General features: G+C 41.0%; 2 protein-coding genes and 1 non-coding gene across 4 annotated transcripts in view; 1 reads left to right on the top strand and 2 right to left on the bottom strand.

Moving 5' to 3' along the window:
- Window positions 1-11,714, top strand: part of LOC125451886 (matrilin-2-like) — a 29,715-nt gene extending 18,001 nt beyond the window's left edge. For both annotated transcript variants that reach the window (XM_048529611.2, XM_048529610.2), the window contains exons 6-9: window positions 2,509-2,922; window positions 5,227-5,379; window positions 8,590-8,682; window positions 11,171-11,714. In XM_048529611.2, the coding sequence (XP_048385568.1) occupies window positions 2,509-2,922; window positions 5,227-5,379; window positions 8,590-8,682; window positions 11,171-11,226 (716 nt within the window). In that variant the 3' untranslated portion in view covers window positions 11,227-11,714. The remainder of the gene's footprint in view (window positions 1-2,508; window positions 2,923-5,226; window positions 5,380-8,589; window positions 8,683-11,170) is intronic.
- A 3,454-nt stretch (window positions 11,715-15,168) lies between these two features.
- On the bottom strand, window positions 15,169-22,292 carry rpl30 (ribosomal protein L30). The gene is made up of 4 exons (XM_048528436.2): window positions 22,094-22,292; window positions 20,518-20,663; window positions 18,876-19,006; window positions 15,169-15,269 (listed from the first exon to the last, which is right to left on the bottom strand). The coding sequence occupies exons 1-4, from the start codon at window positions 22,112-22,114 to the stop codon at window positions 15,220-15,222; spliced, it is 348 nt and encodes a 115-aa protein (XP_048384393.1). The 5' UTR covers window positions 22,115-22,292; the 3' UTR covers window positions 15,169-15,219.
- Window positions 16,541-16,672, bottom strand: LOC125452149 (small nucleolar RNA SNORA72). Its single transcript, XR_007247481.1, has one exon. It is a non-coding gene; the product is annotated as a small nucleolar RNA SNORA72 (small nucleolar RNA).
- Window positions 22,293-22,510: the final 218 nt, after the last annotated feature.

Genomic DNA, 22,510 nt, shown 5'->3' with positions numbered 1-22,510 from the left:
ACAAAGATTAGGTTCCACTGTTCTATCTATCATTGCCTGGCTACCTGAGTTGTATCAACCCTCCATAATCCCAGAATTTGCAGTGTACAAAGCACTCCATTTGTACCTCAATTAATCCCTCTCCAAAATGTGCAAGGCACTGCAACACTGGACACAGCAGTAAAAGTGAGATATCAGATCCTCGGGCTAAAACAGAACATACAATTTAACTGGCAATTTGGACTAAAATAGGTCTAGAGCCAGAAATAAATATGAGGCTTTTTAGGCCAGTCCTATATAACTAAGTAATTAAGCCGAACATAAATTGTTTAGCAAGTTTTCGCTAAAATAAAGCATCAAGAGAATAGAACTAATGGCTGGTTACTGGTGACATTACTTGGCACTCTTAAGATAAATTGACATTCTGTGCCATACACTAGAGTGCTAGACCCCAGAAGCTGGCACATAGAAAAATACAGGTTCGGTCTAGTTGGCACACTCAGACCAATCACTGGGACTCAGTTTGCTGCAGTGGGTTTTAACTGATGCTGAGGGCAGCACAGAACCACTATCACTGACCCCAGTGGTTCACCTGGTCAAAGTTTTTCCAGTAGAAATTTTCTGGAATTTTTCAATCATCGTTGAATTTGCGGTGTTTCTCACTCTCTCACTTTGTGTCTGCTGATGCCTCTTTTCCTGTATTTTATTTGCTGTCATGAGAATACAAGAGTACTGGAGCAGGAATAGGCTGCACAGCCATGTGATCCTCCACCAGCATTCAGTAAGATTATGGCTGATGTCTTACATCAACTGGACTCTCCTGCTATATCCCTATATCCCTTGGTTCCCCAAATGTCCAGAAAATATATTATTTCCATTCTTCAATACACTCAATGACTGACTTTCCCCAATCCCCTGAGATAGATCTTCATTGAAAATCTTTGAAATCCCCTATGTTTATCTGAATTCAATGTGGGATTTTTGTTTTCTGTGCTGACCTTGGAGGGACCCCAGAGGAGGTTCACAAGAATGATCCCGGGATTGAAGGGCTTCTCATATGAGGAGCAGTTGAGGACTCTGGGTCTGTACTTGATGGAGGATGAGGGGGCGATCTGATTGAAACTTAGAGAATACTGAGAGGCCTGGATAGACTAGATATGGAAAAGACATTTCTGCTAGTAGAAGAGACTAGGACCAAAAGGCATAGCCTCAGGGTAAAGGGACAAGCCTTTAGAATTGAGATATGGAAGAATTTCTTCAGTCAGAGGGTAGTGGAACTCATTGTCGCAGGAGGCCAAGTCATTGAGAGTATTTAAGACGGAGATAGATTGGCTCCTGGCTAGGAAGGGGAATCACAGATTATGGAGAGGAAACAAGAGAATGACGTTGAGCGCGATATCAGGTAACTTGAGAGTGCCATTCATTTTGTCTTGGGTGGTTCAAGCTTCTTCACTGTTAACAGAGCTGCACTTATACAGGCAACTGGGGAATATTCCATTACGCTCCTGAACTGCACCTTGTAGATGGTGGACAGACTTTGGAGAATCAGGAGGGAAGTTATTCACCTCAGCGTTCCTAGACTCTGATCTGTTCTTATAACCAGTGTTTATATGATTGGTCCAGTTGAGTTTCTAATTGGTGGCAACACTCAGGATGTTGGTTCAGTGATAATGCTATCGAATGTCAAGGAGATAGGGTTAGATTCTCTCTGACATGAACACTTTTCACACTTAACTGGCAAATAACTTTGATGCCACTCATCCACCCAAGTCTGAATGCCATCTAGTTTTGCTGCAAATGGAGACAGATGGTTTCAGTACCTAATGGATTGCAAATTATACTGAATTTGTGAACATCCCACTCCTGACATGTACAAGGCCCAGCAGTGATCCCTGTTATCCCACTAGAAACTGTCTGTCACCAGAAAATGAACTGTTTATTCCTGCTTTTTGTTTCCTGTCAATGAGTTCTCTATCCTTGACAGTACACTGTCCCCAATCACATATGCTTTAAATTTATGTACTAATCTCTTACATGGAACCTTATCGAACAGCTTCTAAAGTTCAAATAAGCCATGTCCACTGGGTCCCCTTACCAACTGTATTAATTACATCCTCCAAGATTTCCAGTCCATTTGTCAAGCATAATTCCTCTTCCCCAAATCCATGCAGCCTTTGGCCAATCCTGTCACTAGGTTGAAAGTGTGAAGACTTGGATTTTGCAATCAAGTGTGATTAATGATATGATTAAATACACACAACAGTGACATCCTTTAATTAGTTTATACCTTATTTTGTTTCAGTGATTTTGTCTCTAAGTTGCAAATTATTAACTTGTTTTATTTAGATCTTCTTCACAATGTAGCACCAGCTGCCAAGATTATTTCTCAAGAAACCAATGATTTTCTTTTATATCTGGCTGCACAAGGAATAAGATAGCGTACACTAACTTTTGATTAAGGTTCAGTTTGTAGGTGTGTGATATACCCACATTCTACTAAATGTGCATTCTTCTGTTTGGCTGCTGTAGAGTGTACCCACAGAGCTATGGACGTTGTCTTCTTCATTGACGAATCCAAAGACCTTGGAGCAAATCATTTCCGATCAGTGAAACAATTTGTCAATAGCATTGTGGATGGGCTGGAAGTTGCACCGAATGCAACTCGAGTGGGTCTGGTGCAGTATTCCACTAAGGTCCAGACTGAATTTCCTCTCCAACGCTACAGCACAGCCAATCAGGTCAAGGCTGCAGTGAGTCGCGCTAAATCAATAGGCCAACAGCCCACGAAAGGGCGCGCTCGGAGGCAGATCTTTAAAAACAGCTTCAAGGTGAATGAAGGAGCTCGAGCCCTTGCAGAAAACGTTCCAAGGATAGCGCTTGTGCTCACCGATGGCCGTCAACAGGCTGATGTTGTGGAATGGGCAACTGAAGCAAAGCAGACAGGTAATGCACATTTCAAACCATACGAAGCCAGCATAGAATATCACATAGCTTATCTTTGTACATTATCCTGACTTGCGACTCTCACATTTTAGTCAGTTTATCTGGAGCGGGCTTGAACTCTCTAAGCTCCAGTGTCAGTGGAGTGCTGCTTGTGGTTGAGTAATTTAACCAAGGCCCCATACACATTTTCCCTCAGGTAGACATAAAAAGTCCCAAAGGCAATCTTCCAAAGAGTAGCTATGGTGATCTTCACAGAGCCCTGGCCAAAATGTATCTCTCAGTGAGCATCGCTAAAACAAACGGATTACCTGCTCATTATCACATTCCTGCATAAAACTTGACTGTTGTGTTTCCAACACAAGTCTTCAAAGTCCTTCAGTACCATGGGGTATTTTAGATTAGATTAGAATCCCTAGAGTGCAGAAACAGGCCCTTGGCCCAACAAATCCACACTGCTCCTTGATATATCCCACCCAGACCAATCCCCTTATAAACCCACACACACCGGGCAATTTAGCATGGCCAATCCACCTAGCCTGCACGTTTTTGGACTGTGGGAGGAAACTGGAGCACCCAGAGGAAACCCATGCAGACAAGGGGAGAATGTGCAAACGCCGCACGGACAGTCCCCCGAGACTGGAAGTGAACTCTGGTCCCTGGTGTTATGAGACTGCAGTGCTAACCACTGAGCCGCCCCTTTTTTTAAATGGATGGCCCATTTGATTTTGCAAGTCCATACTCATGTATCATGTATTCCAAAGTTATGAAGTGCCCTGTATAAATGCAAATCTTTTTTCTTTAAGGCAGAGGTAAGCCACACAGCGCATCATGTCTGTCCTTCAAGCAGGTCATTTCAGGACTCCAACCTTTCTTTCAACTTATTTGAATTCTCATTATTTAGGAATACTGGCTTTCAATTGCAGATGAAATGACACCGTAACAAACCAATAATTTTACCCATACATGTAGCTGAATAACATGGCGAAATGTATCAAACAGCAATATAGTGACTGCCGCATTGCCTTTTACTAAGGTATTTAACCAAAGACTTGTCTGTCTAATCAGATCAAGACAATAGATGCCGAAACGTAGTTGCATGGGACTATTTGGCTCCTCAAGCCTTTTCCTCCTTTCGTGAGGGAATCTGCTACGTAAACTGTACCTTCTCACCTTTGTCCCATGATGGTCTGTGAGAGCTGTTGAAGGAGGATAGACAATATTGCAAACTGGGGAGATGAAATTGGAATATCACATCAAGACATAGATTAAGTGAATGGGCAAAACTATGGCAAAAAGGATTTCAATGTAGGCTCATGAGGTAACACACTTTGAACCGTGAGAAGATTAAATAAATGGTGTAAAGCTAAATATCTGGAGGTCTGCAGAGATTTGGCATTGGAAGGGGCATTTTAGCTCTGGATACATAGATCACTATAATGTCAAGGAACTACAATGGCTGCAAATGGTGACTCATGCCAAATCAATTGTTAATTTTAAGTCTGAGATCGATAGATTGTCATTCACCAAAGGTATTCAGGAATACTGTTGCATTCTTAAAACTGTAAGAGATACAGCAGCCAATTTAGACACAGCAAGTTCATATACACAGTAAAATCATAATGATCCGTCATCCTGGTGATATCAATGGCCAAATACTGGCCATTATGCATAATTCTAATGTGCTGTCACCTTTCAGAGAATGAAACAGAGAGACTGCAGTAAGTACAGTTAAATTTACAGTTACACCACCCTTTCCTACGTTGCATCTGTGGACTTTACAATCTACAGAAAATAAATTGCAAATGGAGTACACTGTTGAACAGGCTGTAGAAAAGTGCCTTGTGAATTTGAAATTGACCAAGTGCCTTCAGTTCAGTTGCACCCTCAAGTTGAGGTATTCAGTATGGGGCTAGGCCTGACAGCACTTCGGTTGGAGTCCTTTTGCCTTTGGTAAATTCTTTACATACATGTGTCCCCATTATAAAAGTACAAGTGTTCACCCTCCCCTGATTATTGGCCAGGACAAGGCCCTTTTCCAGAATCATGCAAGTGGAATGCTATTAGCCCACTGTGATTGTGCTGGTTCTTTGAAAATGTACTCCAATTAGTCCATCTCCTTGTACGTTCCCCATAATCCTGCAAAACTTTATGTTTTTACCTAAGTTTCTTTGGAGCTTACAATCACCTCTGTTTCCTTCACCTCTTCAGTCAGTGCATTTCACGTCACAATATCCCATTCTGTGGCTCTATAGTGTGTTGAAAAAGTGAAGAGAAACAATATACTAATGGGAACTGTCTCAGCAGGTATCAATATATTTGCCATTGGAGTTGGCAAGGCAACTGAAGAACAATTACAACAAATTGCTTCATTTCCATATGATAAGTACCTTCATTACACAAAAGACTTCAGGACCATGGGTGAAATAGTGGAAACGCTGAAACTACAAATTTGTAAAGGTACTTTGAGCAACATGTTCTGTAATTCCTGTGAGAATTCCCTCCAAGGGGACATCATAAGTCAGAATAATTCCTGCCATATATAGTGAGAAGAACTCTGAAGTCATTATTAATATTGTGACACTACATCAACTGAAATTTAGCATATAACTCTTGACGCATTTACGGTGTTGTGCTTCTGTATCATTTGCTTCTAAGTTCAATTAGCTGTGACATTCAAAACATTTGGAAGTGAAGAATTTTGCATTTAGTGGTGACAATGACAAACTTGCTGTCATACGGGTTGACTGAAATAAGTAGCTTTAATGCTTTCATAGAGACATAGATGTACAGCATAGAAACATATACTTTGGTCCAACTCGTCGATGCCAACCAGATATTCTAAATTAATATAGTCCCATATGCCAGCATCTAAACCCTTCCTATTTGTGTACCATCCAGATGCCTTTTAAATGTTGTAATTGTACCCGCCTCCACCACTTCCATTTCATACATCCACCAAACTCTATATGAAAAAGTTGTCCCATAGATCCCTTTTAAATCTTTACCCCTCACTTTTAACATAGAGTTTTGGACTCCCCTACCCTGTGGAAAAGACCTTGGCTATTCATCCTGTCCATGCTCCCCCTACACCCCACACGCCCATGATTGTATACACCTCTATAAAGTCACCTCTCAGCCTCTGATGCTCCAGGGAAAATAGGGGCAGCCTATCCAACCTCTCCCTGCAGCTCAAACCCTCCAATCCCAGCAACATCCTTGAAAAGCGTTTCTGCACCCTTTCAAGTTTGACAAAATCTTTTCTGTAGCAGAGAGACCAGAATTAAATGCAGTATTCCAGAAGTGGCCTAACCAATGTACTGTACAGCTGCAACATGATGACTTCTCCGAGGGTCACCGGACCCAAATCGTTAACTCCGTTTTATCCTTCACAAATGTTGCCAGACCTGCTGAGCTTTTCCAGCAACTGTCCTTGTTCTTGATGAACAACATCTGCTGTTCTTTCGGTTTTTATCATATACTCAAAGCACTGTCCAATATAGGCAAGTGTACCAAACACCTCCACTATCCTATCTAGCTGCGACTCTACATTCAAGGAACTATGAACCTATAACTCCAAGGTCTCTTTGGTCGGCAACACTTCCAGGACCCTACCATTCAGTGTTACACTAAGTCCTGCCCTGATTTGCCTTTCCAAAATGCAACATCTCACATTTATCCAAATTAAACTCTATCTGCCAATCCTCGGTCCATTCAATCAAGGACCTGTTGTAATCTGAGATAGCCCTCTTCACTGTGCACTACACCATCAATTTCAGTATCATCTACAAACTTGCTAGCCATCCATCCTATATTCACATCCAAATCATTTATATAAATGACAATAGGAAGTGGGCCCAGCACCAATCCTTGTAGGACATCGCTGGTCAGAGGCCTCCAGTCTGAAAATCAATCCTCCACCACCTTCTGACTGCTACCTTTGTCAATTTTGTAACCAAATGCCTAACTGTCCCTGGATTCCATCTGATCTAACCCCACTAACCAGTCTACTGTGCAGAACCGTGTCGAACTCCATATACAGAACATTCACTGCTCTGCCTTCATCAATAATCTTGGTTACTTCTTCAATCCCTTTTGTGAAACACGATTTCCCCTGCACAAAACCAAGCAGTCTGAAGCAAACATTAGGGATTAGGAAGTGGAAGAACACTGAGAATGATTGGAATGGATAATTAAACAGGGGGATAATTACAGTTATTAACCTTGCCCAGTCGGACCAAATGGCCTGTTTGCGTGCTTCAGGTTTTATGTATCTGAAGGGGGAAGGAAGATTTTGCTGTGATGCTCTGACCGGGTTTGATGCGTCAATTGATCTCTTCCTATCTATTGATATTCTATGCAATTCCACAACAACTAGAGCTTCACTTGAGTCGATGGCAAGCAAAGCTAAGGACGTATATCCAAAAGTCCCTGTGAAAGTTGAAAGGTCAATCCTATGAACTTGTGATGAAGGTTCCTGATATATTGTTTTTATTATTTGGAAAAGGACGTTCTGAGGTGGCAGATCCGCACACAGCTTTAAGTTTGACATTATTTCTACATTGCATGTGACAAGAAAGGAAGGATATAATTTGTTTCATTTTTAGTTCTGTGAGTGGTGTTGAGTTGACTGGAAATTTGTTTACATGTTTTAAAAAAAGTCCTCAAGAGGAATAGTTCAGTGCTTTAAAAAAGTTGAAGATTTAAAAACAAACGGCTGTTGCCTAGCAACAAGGTGACCTATGATGCAGGGGGATAGAGACGGAAACAAGAAACCTTTTACAAAAATAAAAGGGCCAGTGCATGTACAGGAGAGAAGTAGGTCAGAAAACGCCCATCCCAATGGCAGTGCAGTTTAGCAGTCACCAACACAGCCAAACCCGAAGAAAAGTTCTGAGTGGCTGAGAGGTTAGTGAGAGATGATCTAGAAACAGATGGCTTTAATGCATCTGAGAGGACAATATCCTACAAGGATGCTGAATGTATTCATTTAAGGAACACATTATGGAGTAGGTCAATTGTTTTAGCAGTTTGTTTAACGGTCTTATCAATAGACATTAACTAAACCAGATATCATCGAGCTAATGTAGAAATTTGTTTGAAATAAATGGAGGCATGCCAACTGACAAGAAACTTTAAAGTGGAAACTGGATAATCAAACACTGAGGTTCAAGGCATAAACTAAAACTGAAGTTGCTGGAAAAGCTCATCAGGGCTGGCAGCATCTGTGAAGAAGAAAAAATAAAATCAGAGTTAACGTTGTGGTGACCCGAAACATTAACTTCACAGATACTGCTAGGCCTGCTCAGCTTTTCCAGCAACTTCAGTTTTTGTTCCTGATTTACAGCATCGGCAGTTCTTTCAGTTTTTACTGAGGTTCGAGTATCTGTAAGGTTGCTGCTGAATGTAAAAGAGTACAATCTTAATTGCTGATGCATATAAATCCTTTTCAAATAGTTCTTTATTTGTTGTTTTCCTTCCTTAGGTGTAATATACTAACTTAAAAGTACAATATCAGTCTCATGAGACGATGTCATAATTGATCACTGCAGTTTGCAAAAACAAAAATTTGTGGTCTATCAAGCCGGGCCTCACTTTGGAATCAGACTTGGCCAGCATGAACTTCTACACAATAGGACTGAAACTAATATGTATTTAAATTATTTACAGGAACTCCATCACTTAGCAATCGATGCAAATGTGAAGCAATTATGTCATTCCAGATTCAAGCTAATGAAGAAATACGGACATTAACCCAAAAATATATCCTTTCGATGTACTGTTCAGCAGCAGTTTTTTTTAATTTTAATTTTCTTCACAATACAAAATAATGACCTAAATTTACTTTGAGCGTCCTAAGTACATGTGCAGATTCATTTCAAATAGTTTTCTTGATATTTTGGTGGCTATAGGCACTGGGAATGTTGTATACCTGTCTATCAAAAAAGGAAAGGAGACACATTTACATTACAGCCATAACTGGCTGCACTCTTGCCCAAGTCAGAAGGTTCTAGGTTCAAGTCTCACTCAGAATTTCTACAGAGCAGAAGCAGAGTCCACACCATCTCCGATGGATATCCCACTTAAACACAGTCTATCCCCATAGCCCTGCATTTCCCATGGCTAATCCACCAAACCTGCACATCTTTGGACCGGGGCGGATGCAACGGTGGCAAGGGGAAGCGCAAAATCAGCACTGACAGTCATCCCAATTCGGCTCCCTAGCACTTTGAGGCACCAGTAAAACTACTGAGCTAACACGCTGTCCCAGAGACTTGAGTTCAAACAAAAAAAGCTTGCGCCCTACTACATGGATCAGGGATGGCCAAAAGACCTGGATTGGAAAGGGCAGATATGGAATGGGTGCAGAGTTAAAGGAGGTTAGGTGTAGCAGAGGGGCAAGGTCATGGTGAATTTGAAAACACGGATAGGATTTAAAAATTAAGATTTGATTAAATAGGGGCCAATGTAGGTTAGCAAGTGCCCGGTGATGAACGAACCAAACCTGACACAAGTTAGGTCAACCTCAAATGTGCGGAAGGTAGAATGAGACTACAGCCAGGGATGATCAGAAAAGTTAAGCCTAGTGATAACAAAAGGGATGGATGAGGATTTCACAGATAAGCTGAAGCAAGAATGAAGTTGTGATGTTACAGAGATTGACATCAGTTCACTTCAGGATAGCTACCTTAAAATCATACAGTACAAAAAAAGCTGATTGAGTCCTGTTCAGCGCTAGATAATTGCAAAGAGGCAAGGCAACCAAGTTTGTCTCCAGACCAACGTCTGCTTGTCGCAATCCCAACACTTGACTGGAAAGCATTCAATCCACAATGGAGAGAGTTGACAGAGAAGGTGGTGAGATAATACGCAAAGGTTTCTGGTGGGATAATAAGCAGTACTATAAATTAATGGAAGCTGATTTGACCAATCAAATCTTGTCATTTCTCATAACTAGCTCCAGACCCTTCAAATAGAGAAACAGAAATCAAAAGTAGTTAACTAATTTCATTGATAAATTGTATCTTTTACAGCAAAGGGTCTATGTGATCTAGCTCAATTGATTTATTAAACACGTAATGTCTGCTGTGATCAGGATTGTGACTTTGGAATTCTGCCTCACGAGGACAGGTCATTAAATGATTTTAAAGAGGAGGGATATAGATTTGATGAGAAGTCATAGTAGACTTGTAACAAACTGTTTCTCTCTGTACAGATGCTGCCAGACTTGAGTCTCATCAGCATGATCTGTCCTTGTTTCAGATTTCCAAACCTGCATTATTTTGCTTTTATTGATAATATAGACTTTTGTGTTCCAAGAGGATCAAAGGTTATGGGGGGGGGGGGGGGGGGGGTAGTGTAGATCTCATTGAACAGGACAGCAGGCTTAAGGGATCAAATGCCTATTTTTCCTCCTAATAAGAACACAATAGGAGCAGGAATGGGTCATCAGGCCCGCTCCACCGATTCAATAAGATCACGGCTGATCTTTTCATGGACTCAGCTTTACTTGCCTGCCCGCTCACCATAACCCCTAATTCTTTACTGTTCAAAAATCTTAAAATTTCTACAAGGTAGCCTCAACTGGGCAGGGAATTCCACAGCTGCACAACCTTTGGGCGAAGAAGTTCCTCAATTCAGTCCTAAATCTGCTCCCCCTTATTTTGAGACTATGCCCTTGGTTCTGGTTTCATGCACCAGTGTAAACAACTGCCCAGCTTCTAGCTTATCTATTTCCTTCACTATTTTATATATTTCTACAAGAACCATTCGTTTTTCTAAATTCCATTTAGTGTAATCTCAGTCTATTCATAAGCCCACCCTCAATTCCAGAATTAACCTAGTTAACCTCCTCTGCATTCCGTCCAATGCCAGTACATCCTTCCTCAAGTAAGGAAACTGTACAGTTATCCAGACATGACCACACCATCAACCTATACAGCTGGAATAACCTTCTAAATTGTATGTTTCCATGTTGGGGAAACTGTATGAATTTATAACAGTCAAATCAATATCTAACTTTTAAATGCCCTCTCGACTACAATATGCAAAACATGCCCCCAAATGTAGAAATTCAGTGCTTTGATACTAACATTGTTGAAGCTCAGAGATGTGTAATAGCATGGCTGAACAAGTTGATTTTAAAAAATTACTGAAACAACTTATACTAGTACACTACACATGATCATTGTATATAGAATTAAACAGCAATTGTCAGTATTTTAACTTGGAATTCCTTAACTAGAACCACTGGAAGAAGTGATGAACAGGCTAAAGACTGTGGAGAACTCTTTCAAAGCCAAGTAACAGGAGTAAAATACACATTTTCCTTTAATTTCTATAAATGAAGACTTTAGTTTGATGCATAGTGTTGTGTTTCCTGATCAGGTAATTAGACACTGTCATTTTGTATATTATGGCTGGTATGGTAATTACACAAAACTGGCAATGGGATGATGATTAGTGCCTCACCCTTTCTGAAACAAACCAAGACCTCTTTACCATGTGTTGGTATGTTGGCAGTTATATATTTTAACTAATAAAAACATGCAACTCTAGCAATGTTTGATCAGAAATATATACAACTCACTTCCACTTCGTGGATAGTGATCTAATCTCGAGAGAATTCTTAATCTTTTTTTAAAAGACTGCTACTTTAGCTGAGCATCATTGAAACATGCATACTTATTGGATATTGCTAGGATTGTCACAAAAATAATTCAGGCTGTTTGTGTTTTGCTGCAGAAAGCTATTCTTTTAATTGTCCTTCCCACTAGTTGAATGTAAAAACAAATAAAAACAGGAGTTAACCAAATGTGTAAGTTTGTGTTTTTCCATTTTTCATCTTTTATTAGCCCCACGAAGAAACCTTGTCAACAGATCATTTTGAAACACACTATATTTCTTCTGCCCATTTAAGATAAAAACAGCAACACTATGAATCAGTTACAATAAATCTAAGACAGAGTAGCACCTTCCAAATCTGATTTTTACCATTTAAATTTTCAAGGTTTCCAAAACATTTTGAATGAAGGGCTCCAAATAACCAACTTCTATCAAAATTATACTATAATTCTAATATCAGTGCATATAGAATGACAAGTAGATGCAGATTCAGTTTAAATGAGCTTAAAAGCAAGTGGCAGCAAACAATGGAGGGAATTGTTTAAGATACCAAATTGTGGTACTTATTAGATGAATTCCTGGTTTGTGTACGAAAAGGGTTTCTGGAGTAGTATAATGAGCAGCCAACTAGGCATCAGGTTACAAAACAGGAATTGCTGTAAAAACTGAGCCGGTCTGGCATTTAGAGTGAGAAGGCAGAGTTAATGTTTCAGGTCCAGTGAGTTCTGCCAGCAATTTCTTTTTTGTTTGATTTCCAGCAAACTCTTGGAAAAGAATACTAAAATTCTTTTCTGGAGCGGCACAGTGGCTCAGTGGTTAGCATTACAGCATCAGGGACCTGGTTTCAATCCCAGCCTCGGGTGACTGTCTGTGTGGAGTTTGCACATTCTCCCCGTGTCTGTGTGGGTTTCTTCCGGGTGCTCCTGTTTCCTCCCACAGTCCAAAGACGTGCAGGTTAGGTGGATTGGCCATAGTCTTTAGGGGTGTGTGGGATATAGGGGGATGGGTCTGGATGGGGTGCTTCAAGGGGCAGTGAGGACCTGTTCGGCTGAATGGCCTGTTTCCAAACTGTGGGTAATCCAATCTAAAATTGGACAGACATGGATTTAATGGAAATCATGTTTGACAGAATAAGAGTTTTTTTGAGGATATTACTTTAATGAAGTTAGAGGAGAACTAATGGATTTGTTAATTTGCATTTTCAGAAGGCTATTGATGGGGTCTGACAGTAGGCTACCAAATAAAATTAGCATAGGAATGGGGAAATATGAGTGTATGGATTGAGTTATGATTGATAGACTAATAGCAGGAATAAACCAATTTTCACCAGCGGACATACTTGTTTGCACCTCAGATGTTCACAATCTATATAATTGCTTTGGACATGGGAACCGATTAAAATATTACCAGATTTGTCGATAACACCAAACTGGGTGGAGAGACATAGTGAGGAAGATTTCAACAGATATGGGACAAGCTTATTGATTGGCCTGGTGTATGGCAGATGGAATGTAATATGAATAACTTCTCACTAACTTTGATAGAGAGAAAAAAAGCATTTGTATTAAATGGTGAATGTGGGGCAAGTGTACGTGTCCAAACAGATCTGAGTGTTTCTTTCTAAGAGTTACTAAATTTTAGTATTCAGGAGCAGCAAGCAAATGATATGTTGGTCTTCACAGCAAAGGAATGAGCACACAGGAGAAAAGATGTCTTGCTGCAGATATATAAAGCTTTAGTGAGATCTTGCATTAAGTATCAAGAGCATGTATATTCCTCCTTAGATGAGAATTTATATTTGCCACAGTGGGAGTGCAACAGAGGCTCAGCAGTCAAAGAACAAGAGATTCTTTAATAGTTTTAGGCTAGGGGGTGGCAGATTTAAGAAACAAATTGGAATTACTTCACTCAAATAGCTGTGAATCTGTGGAATTCACTACTCCAGAGTATGATGCAGGTTAGCAAACTGAATAAAAATCTTTGTGAAAAGATTTACCAGTGCAGAGGCTGACTAGCCTACTCCAACTCCTAATTTATACGGTCATATGTATAAAATGTCAGCTCAGTAGTACTATCTCCAAACAATTTATTCTCATATCCAGAGTCACCATGAGGTTAAAAAAAACAAGTAACAAACCACAGTTAAATACCAAATACTCAGCTGGACCTTAAATGCTGCAAAATAAAACTCATTTCAACCTGGTCAGCCAAAACTTTCAAAGCCCAAAAGCACTTCCATACCATGGCAGTCACCTCTTCTACAAGGCCTCCTTAAACCAACAGGAGTCTTAAAAAGAGTGATCTGGTATTGTCACTACTACATTCCTGCGCTACGGGGAGACCTAGACTGTGATTCAGCAAATAAATTTCATTAGCAGTGCCTCCAACATAACCTCCTGATCCATGGGACCCTGTACAAACACTAATGGTCCTTTCAGAAATCAGGACCACCAAGCTTGAAAGTTGTCTTCCTGCCTTATTTTCACAACAATCAAATGGCCAATGTTCCAAAATCAAAGAAAACTTCAGACACTCAATCTTTCCTTGAAATGCAGCAGCACTGACCCAAATGCTGGCAGGAGCATGGTACCAATCACTCAGATTGGCAACAACTTGTCCAAAAAGCTGCATCACACTTCAAATCCTCATTAAAGTCAGTTTCAAAGGTGGTGAGCAAGCTTGTATAATTGAAAAATATACCAGATCTACAGGAATTCTGCAAATATGGTTATGGGGATAGAATCTGTGTAAATACAATTCTAAATGGAACTGAATAAACCCAATTGTAGTCAGCAAGATATTACAAACATTTCCAACCTCTGCCAAATGCCAATTAATGATCAAGATCAGTCACCCAAGCTATCAAATATTAAGCCTACTGTTGCTACTAACAATTCTTGCCAATTTTAACAATACACATTTTGCTGGGCAATGATTGATGTTAGGGCAAACACACTGACAGATTATAGCAATTACTCAATGTTCATGCTGGTTACAGTTTAAATCTTAAACTTCCCTCAATGCAATGCAGCAAGAAAACATGACCACTGTTGGAAGGGAAACAAAAACCTGTCGTGCAACATTAGCAACTAAACTGCTTTTTTTAAAACAAAGTTAAGTACAGTACCAAACATGATTCTTAGGAACAGATTTAAATCCTCCCAGACTTACAAATTTGCTCATTGGATGGGGCAACTGGCTAAGACAACATCTATTGTCCATTCCCATTGTAGGAACAATTTCCAAGGGCATTCTGCTGGATTCCTGTTGATTTGGACCTCAAGACTATACTCCCATTTACTGTCACCTAAACAATCTCAAGAAAAACCTGAATCAATTGGAAATTCAGTCTAGGGGAATGTACTTGTTCCAGATTTCCATCATTATATCAACTGTTTCCTGATTTCACTCTTAAATCAACTCACTTTAGTAGTAAGGCCCACTGTTTACCATTCTCTATTTACCATTCAAGTTACCATTAAAAGCAGATCAATCCCCAACTTAAATATTCTATACAACTTTTATATTACAGAATAACATGATTACATGTCCAAATTGATAAATTAACTTGTTAACAACCGAAGTGTTATGCCGGGCATTTAAATTAAAACTAAAACAAGTGGCTTTTTAACAGAATAACTTTATTTGTAAAACATTTCAGAGTTGAAGCAAAGTTTACTTCTCACTGATTTGTTCTGGCATGCTCCTGATGATGTCAGAATCACCTGAAAAGAAAAGTTATTTCAGTTTAGTCAAAGCAAATTTCACTGCTTAATTATGGAGGACTATACTATTATCTTTCACAGCCAGCCAAATGAAGTCAACCTTTACACATTTTCATAGGCCTGTTATGTGACAGTTGAGTAAAAGCTTATCGACAGTGTTCAACTGCAGGGTGTAAAAAGAAATGGTGTCAATATGCAAACAAAAATCGATAGGAAGGGTAAGTGGTAAATGTGGAGCTGGAGGAACACAGCAGGCCAGGCAGCATCAGGGGAGCAGGAAAGTTGACATTTCAGGTCAGGACACTTCTTCAGACAACGCAGAAGGGTCCCAACCCGAAATGTCAATTTTCCTGCTCCTCTGATGCTGCCTGGCCTGCTGTGTTCCTCCAGCCCAACACTTATATGACTCCAGCATCAGCAGTTCTTACCATTTCTGAGGAAGGGGAAGTGAATTGCTTTATGGATTTGAGGAAGGTATGTAGTAGGCTTGGTAACAGGACACTGCTTTTATTTGATTAATGACTAAATTAATGACAAACTTGGAAGTGCAGGGCACAAATTTAAAATGAACAATTGACATACTTCGTAGGATTGTGAATTGAGAAATCAAGTGATAAGTTTCAAGGAGACATATGCTGGTGTACTAGGTCTGGACACAAGGCCAATTAAGTTTAAGGCAAACAATATGTTACTAGGAATTACGCAAAATAAGAGTAGATGGATCTAAGGGTATGTTCCATTAATCAAAGATGGCAGCAAATATTGGTCTCCAAACATAGGCAGAGCAAAGTTAGTTATGAAGAATTTCCATTTAACAGCCATCACCGGGATACAACTGGTAGGAGAGCGTGGTCGACATTCAGCATTTATTGTCTATCCCTAAGCGCTTTCAAGGATGTGGTGACAATTTTTTGAACCAATAGAGGCCATCTCTCCAGGTTCACCCAGAGTGCATCTCAGAATACTTGTCCCTACGAAATGCATGTCGGCCCCGTGAGAATACGGGCGTATAGGTACTTCTTGCATTTCACCAAGCACAAGAATGGAGAAGGGTGCTCTTCTAAGAACTGAAGATTCACAATCTCAGACACAGAAACCATGACAACAGGCACTTGCAGATATCATGGCCAAATCAAAGCACTGTTCAAAGCAATGTCAATGATGTAAATTACTATACTCTCTGGTTATAATTTAAACTGTGCTATCGCATACCACTCAGAACAAAAACCCTGCCACAGCTGAGACACGACAGGAACATTACAGAATGTAAAAGCTGTCGCTGGCCAATATTACCACAGGACTTGATGAAATAGGCTTGTGGACAATAAGCACAGCATTAATCTAGCGAATGTCTAGCCTGACTTGATTGGAAACAAAAATCAAGACAGCGAGAATATTCGCATTAGAAGTAAATTGTTGCAGATACTTAAGTATTATTAGTGGCTAAGAATGCAAGCTGGTGTACCACTCACACTCTCACTGCAGGTACACATAGAAACAGAGCATTACAGCGCAGTACAGGGCCTTTGGCCCTTGATGTTGCGCCGACCTGTGAAACCAAACTGAAGCCCATCTAACCTACACTATTCCATTATTATTCATATATGTTTATCCAATGACCATTTAAACTTCGCGAGTCTGCTACTGTTGCAGGCAGGGCATTCCAAGCCCTTACTACTCTGAATAAAGAATCTACCTCTGACATCTGTCCTATATCGATCACCTCTTAAATTAAAGCTATCCCCCTCGTGCTAGCCATCTCCATCCGAGGAAAAAGGCTCTCACTGTCCACCCTATCAAATCCTCTGATCATCTTGTATGTCTCAATTATGTCACCTCTTAAACCTTCTTTCTAACAAAAACAGCCTGAAGTCCCTCAGCCTTTCCTCATAAGACTTTCCCTCCATACCAAGCAACATTCTGGTAAATCTGCCCTGCACCCTTTCCAGTGCTGCCACATCCTTCCTGCAATGCGGTGACCAGAACTGTATGCAATACTCCAAGTACGGCCACACCAGAGTTTTGTACAGCTGCAACATGACCTCATGGCTCCAACACTCAATCCCTCTACTAATAAAACCTAACACACTGTACACCTTCTTAACCACACTGTCAATCTGGGTGGCAACTTTAAGGGACGTATGTACGTGGACATCGAGGTCTCTCTGCTCATCCACACTACCAACAATCTTACCATTAGCCCAGTACTCTGTATTCCTGTTACTCCTTCCAAAATGAATCACCTCACACTTTTCTGCATTAAACTCCATTTGGCACCTCTCAGCCCATCTCTGCAGCTTATCTATGCCCCTCTGTAACCTGCAACATCCTTCCGCACTATCCACAACTCCAGTGACTTTAGTGTCATCTGCAAATTTACTAACCCATCCTTCTACGCCCTCATCCAGGTCATTTATAAAAATGACAAACAGCTGTGACCCCAAAACAAATCCTTGTGTTACACCACCAGTAACCGCACTCCAGGATGAACATTTCCCATCAACCACCACCTTCTGTCTTCTTTCAACCAGCCAATTTTTGGTCCAAACCGCTAATTCACCCTCAATCCCATGACAATTACCAGAATCATCCCTCCTCCCCTTCTTGAAGGGGACAACATTCACTATGCTCTAGTCTTCTGGTACTATTCCTGAAGATAATGATAACAAAGATCAAAGCCAAAGGCTCTGCAATCTCCTCCCTAGCTTCCCAGAGAATCCTAGGATACATCCCATCCGGCCCAGGGTACTTATCTATTTTCACACCTTCCGGAATTGCTAACACCTCTTCCTTGTGAGTCTCAATCCCGTCTAGTCTAAAAGGCTGTATCTCAGTATTCTCCTTGACAACATCGTAGTCACACACAAAAAAGACAGATGAGAAATATTCATTTAGCGCCTCTCCTATCTCTTCAGGCTCCATGCATAGCTTCCCACTACTGTTCTTAATTGGCCCTAATCTTACTCTAGTAATTCTTTTGTTCCTGACATACCTATAGAAAGCTTTAGTGTGTTACTTGATCCTACCTGCCAAAGACTTTTCATGCCCCCTCCTGGCTCCTCTTAGCTCTCTCTTTAGAGTCCTTCCTGATTAACTTATAATTCTCAAGCACCCGAACTGAGCCTTCATGCCTCATCTTTACATAAGCCTCCCTCTTCCTCTTGACAAGAGTTTCAACTTCTCCAGTAAACCACGGTTCCCTCGCTTGACCACGTTCTCCCTACCTGAAAGGTACATGCTTATCAAGAACATGCATTAGCTGTTCCTTGAATAGACTCCACATTTCATTTGTGCCCAACCCCTGTAGTTTCCTTCTCCATCCTATGCATCCTAAATCTTGCCTGAACACTTCATAACTGCCTTTCCCCCAGCTATAGCTCTTGCCCTGTGGTATATCCTATCCCTTTCCATCTCTAAAGTACACAATATATAGCAATCAACATTCAAACACCATTTCCACTTCCACTAACAATTAAAGCACAAACATAATGAAAGGTACATTATGCCATCTTTCTCTTGCGACAAGAAAAATCCAACATGCTTTACTCTCAATGCACTTTGGCAGTGACTCACACCCAAAGGTGGTATACTTTCAGAAGAACTTACCAGGATCAATGATTGCCAGTGTACACACTCTGTAGTATTTACCACAAGCTGTACCTAGTTCAATGTTATTGCCACTGTAATGGTGCACTCCAGTCTTGGCTAACATAGCATAATACTCAATCTCCGACTTCCTGAAATAAATATAATTCACCATTAAAACAGTATCATTACAATCTTGCATTTTAACTAAGTCAAGATCAACTATGACAACAGCCAACTGGCCCAATGCAAAACAAAGCTCTCCAAACATGGAAATGAGCATGAGGACAAAAAAAACGTTTTACATCATTAAGTACATTCATCTGGTGACTTGTAATTCAGTTTATGAATGAAATAAGGAAACCTGACCATTACCACAATGGCCTAATTGCATCAATGTGATCCTCCAGTCAGCGAGGAGGTTGATATGAAGAACACAAATGGATCAATCTGAAGCCTTAAAACTATCAGAGGCAATCTTATGCAAACAGACTAAATTTAACAGTAACTGGGCAATGTAAGTAATATGTTGAAACCAACTGTGGCTTAAGCAGCCATTGTCAACTAGTACACTAAATATACTCAACGGTTACAAGTCACAAAAGATAAGCAGAAAACCTGAGCTTAAAAACTTTACTCTTGGGATAAACGTATTGCCGTTAAGGTCAGAATTTACTGCCTGTTCCATTTGCCCCATGCCATCTCCAATTGCATAATTGCTAGGCCATTTCACAGGGCAAATATATACCTGGGGCCATGAGATGAGGCAAGGGCAGATTTTCTTCCTTGGAGATTCAATGAATAGGAAGGGTTAAAGGGTTTCACGATTGAGATGATTTTTCGTTTGTAAATTAGTGGATCCAATTCATCTTGCTGCTGTGGTGGAATTTGGACTCATTCACTTGGACATCCGGAGAATTTGCGTGCTAAGCTTGACAAATTCCAAATTCCACCCATTTCTGATATAATATAAAAAACTTCAGGCTGCCACTGGTTTTTGTTCTAATCTGAAGAACAGTTCCTTTAGTAATTGACTCCACTGCCAGTGGAAGCCACTTCCATCCTGTACAAGCCCTGATGTTGAGAACTTCTATGAAGATTATCTTTCAATTTTCTTACAGATATGCATGGAAGATAGTCTTGCAGAGAGCAGGCAAGGACAAGCTGACTGGTCTCATTCTGTGCTGCAACCATTCTGTGATGAGTTAGAACCAAAAGTGTTTTATAGATTCATACGAGAGAAACAGGTCCTTTGGTTGACTTTGTCTGCACTGATCAGACACCCCAATCTGATCTAGTCCCATTTGCCAGCATGTGGCTCATATTCCTCTAACCCCTTCCTATACACATACCCATCTAGATTCCTTTTAAATGTTGTAATTTTTCTTGTTGTACTTTGAATGGGATCAACCTGATTAATATTCAATTTCCTGAATTTTCAGGGTGACAAGTAGGTAAAAACCAATGCAAAAATTGGCCTAAGTGATATTTATGCACATTGCATAACAAAATAGCTACTGCAATATTAGCAAAGGGCATTATGACCTCTCAAGTTGGACTACAGATTTAAGTAGAAAATATACATTTAACCTTTTGCCAGTTGAAGAAATACAGCAAGTTCAAGCTGTATTTTGCTGCTCATTTTACAAAAATCTCTCCTTACCTCAATGCTGGACAATTGTTGGCAAGGATAACTAGCTTGGCTTTGCCTTGACGAATCATTTTCAAAGTCTGTTTGTAGCCCAGCACATATTTGCCACTTTTCATAACCAGCTGGAGCCTGGAGTTGATGGACTCCAAAGACTTTTTCTGCAATCATAAAAAAAGTCCCTTTTTAAAAAGTCTGCAAATGCAACGAAACAATGAATTCTAAATATATAATGGCATTCCACTAACTCCAAAACACTGAAGATGCTCATTCAAATTGTTCAACAAAAAAATTCAAAATGCTTACAACAGATTAAAAGTATGATTTTAAAATTACATCAAAACTTGAAATGTTACATGCTGCAACTGGTGCACCTAGCCCAGACTGCAGCACAGTTGGTAATTATTTCAGATCATTACAACTACACCAACTCTTCAAAAAAAAGAGGTACCCAATCAGATCTGTGCACTTTCTCCCCAATATTATGCAAATACTTCACTTGCCAATTTGCTGCTTGAAAGATCTAAAATATGCACTCCTCAGTCTTTCAGATCACAACTACGCTGAAACGATTTGTCTCCTTTTCTGCTTCTTACCAAAACTATGCTTTCCCCTCAGTTGTCAAACTTCCTGGCAGCAGCCAATTTCCACACTCCATCAACATAAACTCTGAAAAATGCTGCTTTCCATTTCCAAATTTGTGCCAATTCCTATTCACATTCATGTCTATCCAAACTGGCTCCTGGAATTGTAAAAGTGATCATACTCATTTTCACATCTTTGTGTGGTCTAACACAGTTGAGGCTGAACCAATGTTTTAAACAAGTTTAAGACATTTCCTTGCGTTACCAACTACCTTTCCATCATTAAACTGGATTTATTTGAGTCACTACAAACTTTGTTCCAAATTCTAGGGAGGTGTCACTCAACCCAAAACATTAATTCTACACATGCTGTTTCTGATGAAGGGTCGAGGCCCGAAACGTCAGCTTTCCTGCCCCTAAGACGCTGCTTGTCCTGCTGTGTTCATCCAGCTCCACACCTTGTTATCTCTATACATACTCTCTTTGCTCTTCTACGTTTCCTTTTTACATCCAACCTAAATTATAAACGCACATTTTCAACTTTATTTTAATCGCGCTCTGCTTCGTGAACCAGGAAAGTTATTTACCCTAACTCTGGCCTTCATGGGAAAACGCCTCGGCTGCACTCAAATTGGGCCTTCAAAGCCAGGGCACTGGTTACTGGAGCGGGGGGCTACTATGTGACTGTAGTCGATCCACCTCAGACCCAGTGTTGCGCCCTGTAAAGGTGGACCCCCATCTGACGCCCGAGTCCTCCCCAAGGCCCCGTGGTGGGGGCTCTCAGGGTTGAAAATGAACAGACACCCTCCTCCTCCTTTCCCATCCCACGCCATATCTGAAGGACGTCACTTGCTCCGACATGAAGCTACGGCGACTGCCCGACTCGAATCAGGAGGGAGGGAGGTATAGTTGAGATGGTGGTGAAGGCCGCTCCCTCTCTCCCGCCCGCCGTTCCTCCACGTGAAGCCACGGCCGCGCTCCGTAGGCCGCGAGCGCCTCGGACTCACCGTCTTCTTGGCCGCCACCATCTTCGTCTGCCTAGCCGCCCGCTTGCCTGTGCTTGCGGAGCCCGAGGGACGGTGTAAGTGAGCGGGAGGAGGAGGAGAAGGACCGGCAACGTAGGGTCAAACTCCGCTCGGAGACGAGCAGCGGCGGCGCCGAGGCAAACCCAAGATGGCCGGAGGTAGAAAAGGAAGGCTACCCCAGCATTCTCCCGGCTTCCCGCCTTCAGCTATCGCGAGGATAGAGTGCGAGGACATCATTCGCCCCGCATGTAGGTTACGTGTGCGCCCCGCAAAGGGCGGGGACAGATAGGACGTGGGGGTGGGGCGGAGGAAAAGGGATCACGTGGTCCCTCCTGTGTCGAGAGGGCATGTGTTCACCAAGGCTGGGCAAGGTACTTCTCCCCTCCTCCCAATGGGGGA

The sequence above is a fragment of the Stegostoma tigrinum genome, chromosome 5, assembly GCF_030684315.1.
Source record: "Stegostoma tigrinum isolate sSteTig4 chromosome 5, sSteTig4.hap1, whole genome shotgun sequence".
Taxonomy (NCBI): Eukaryota; Metazoa; Chordata; class Chondrichthyes; order Orectolobiformes; family Stegostomatidae; genus Stegostoma; species Stegostoma tigrinum.
This window is presented reverse-complemented; position numbering and strand designations above follow the sequence as displayed.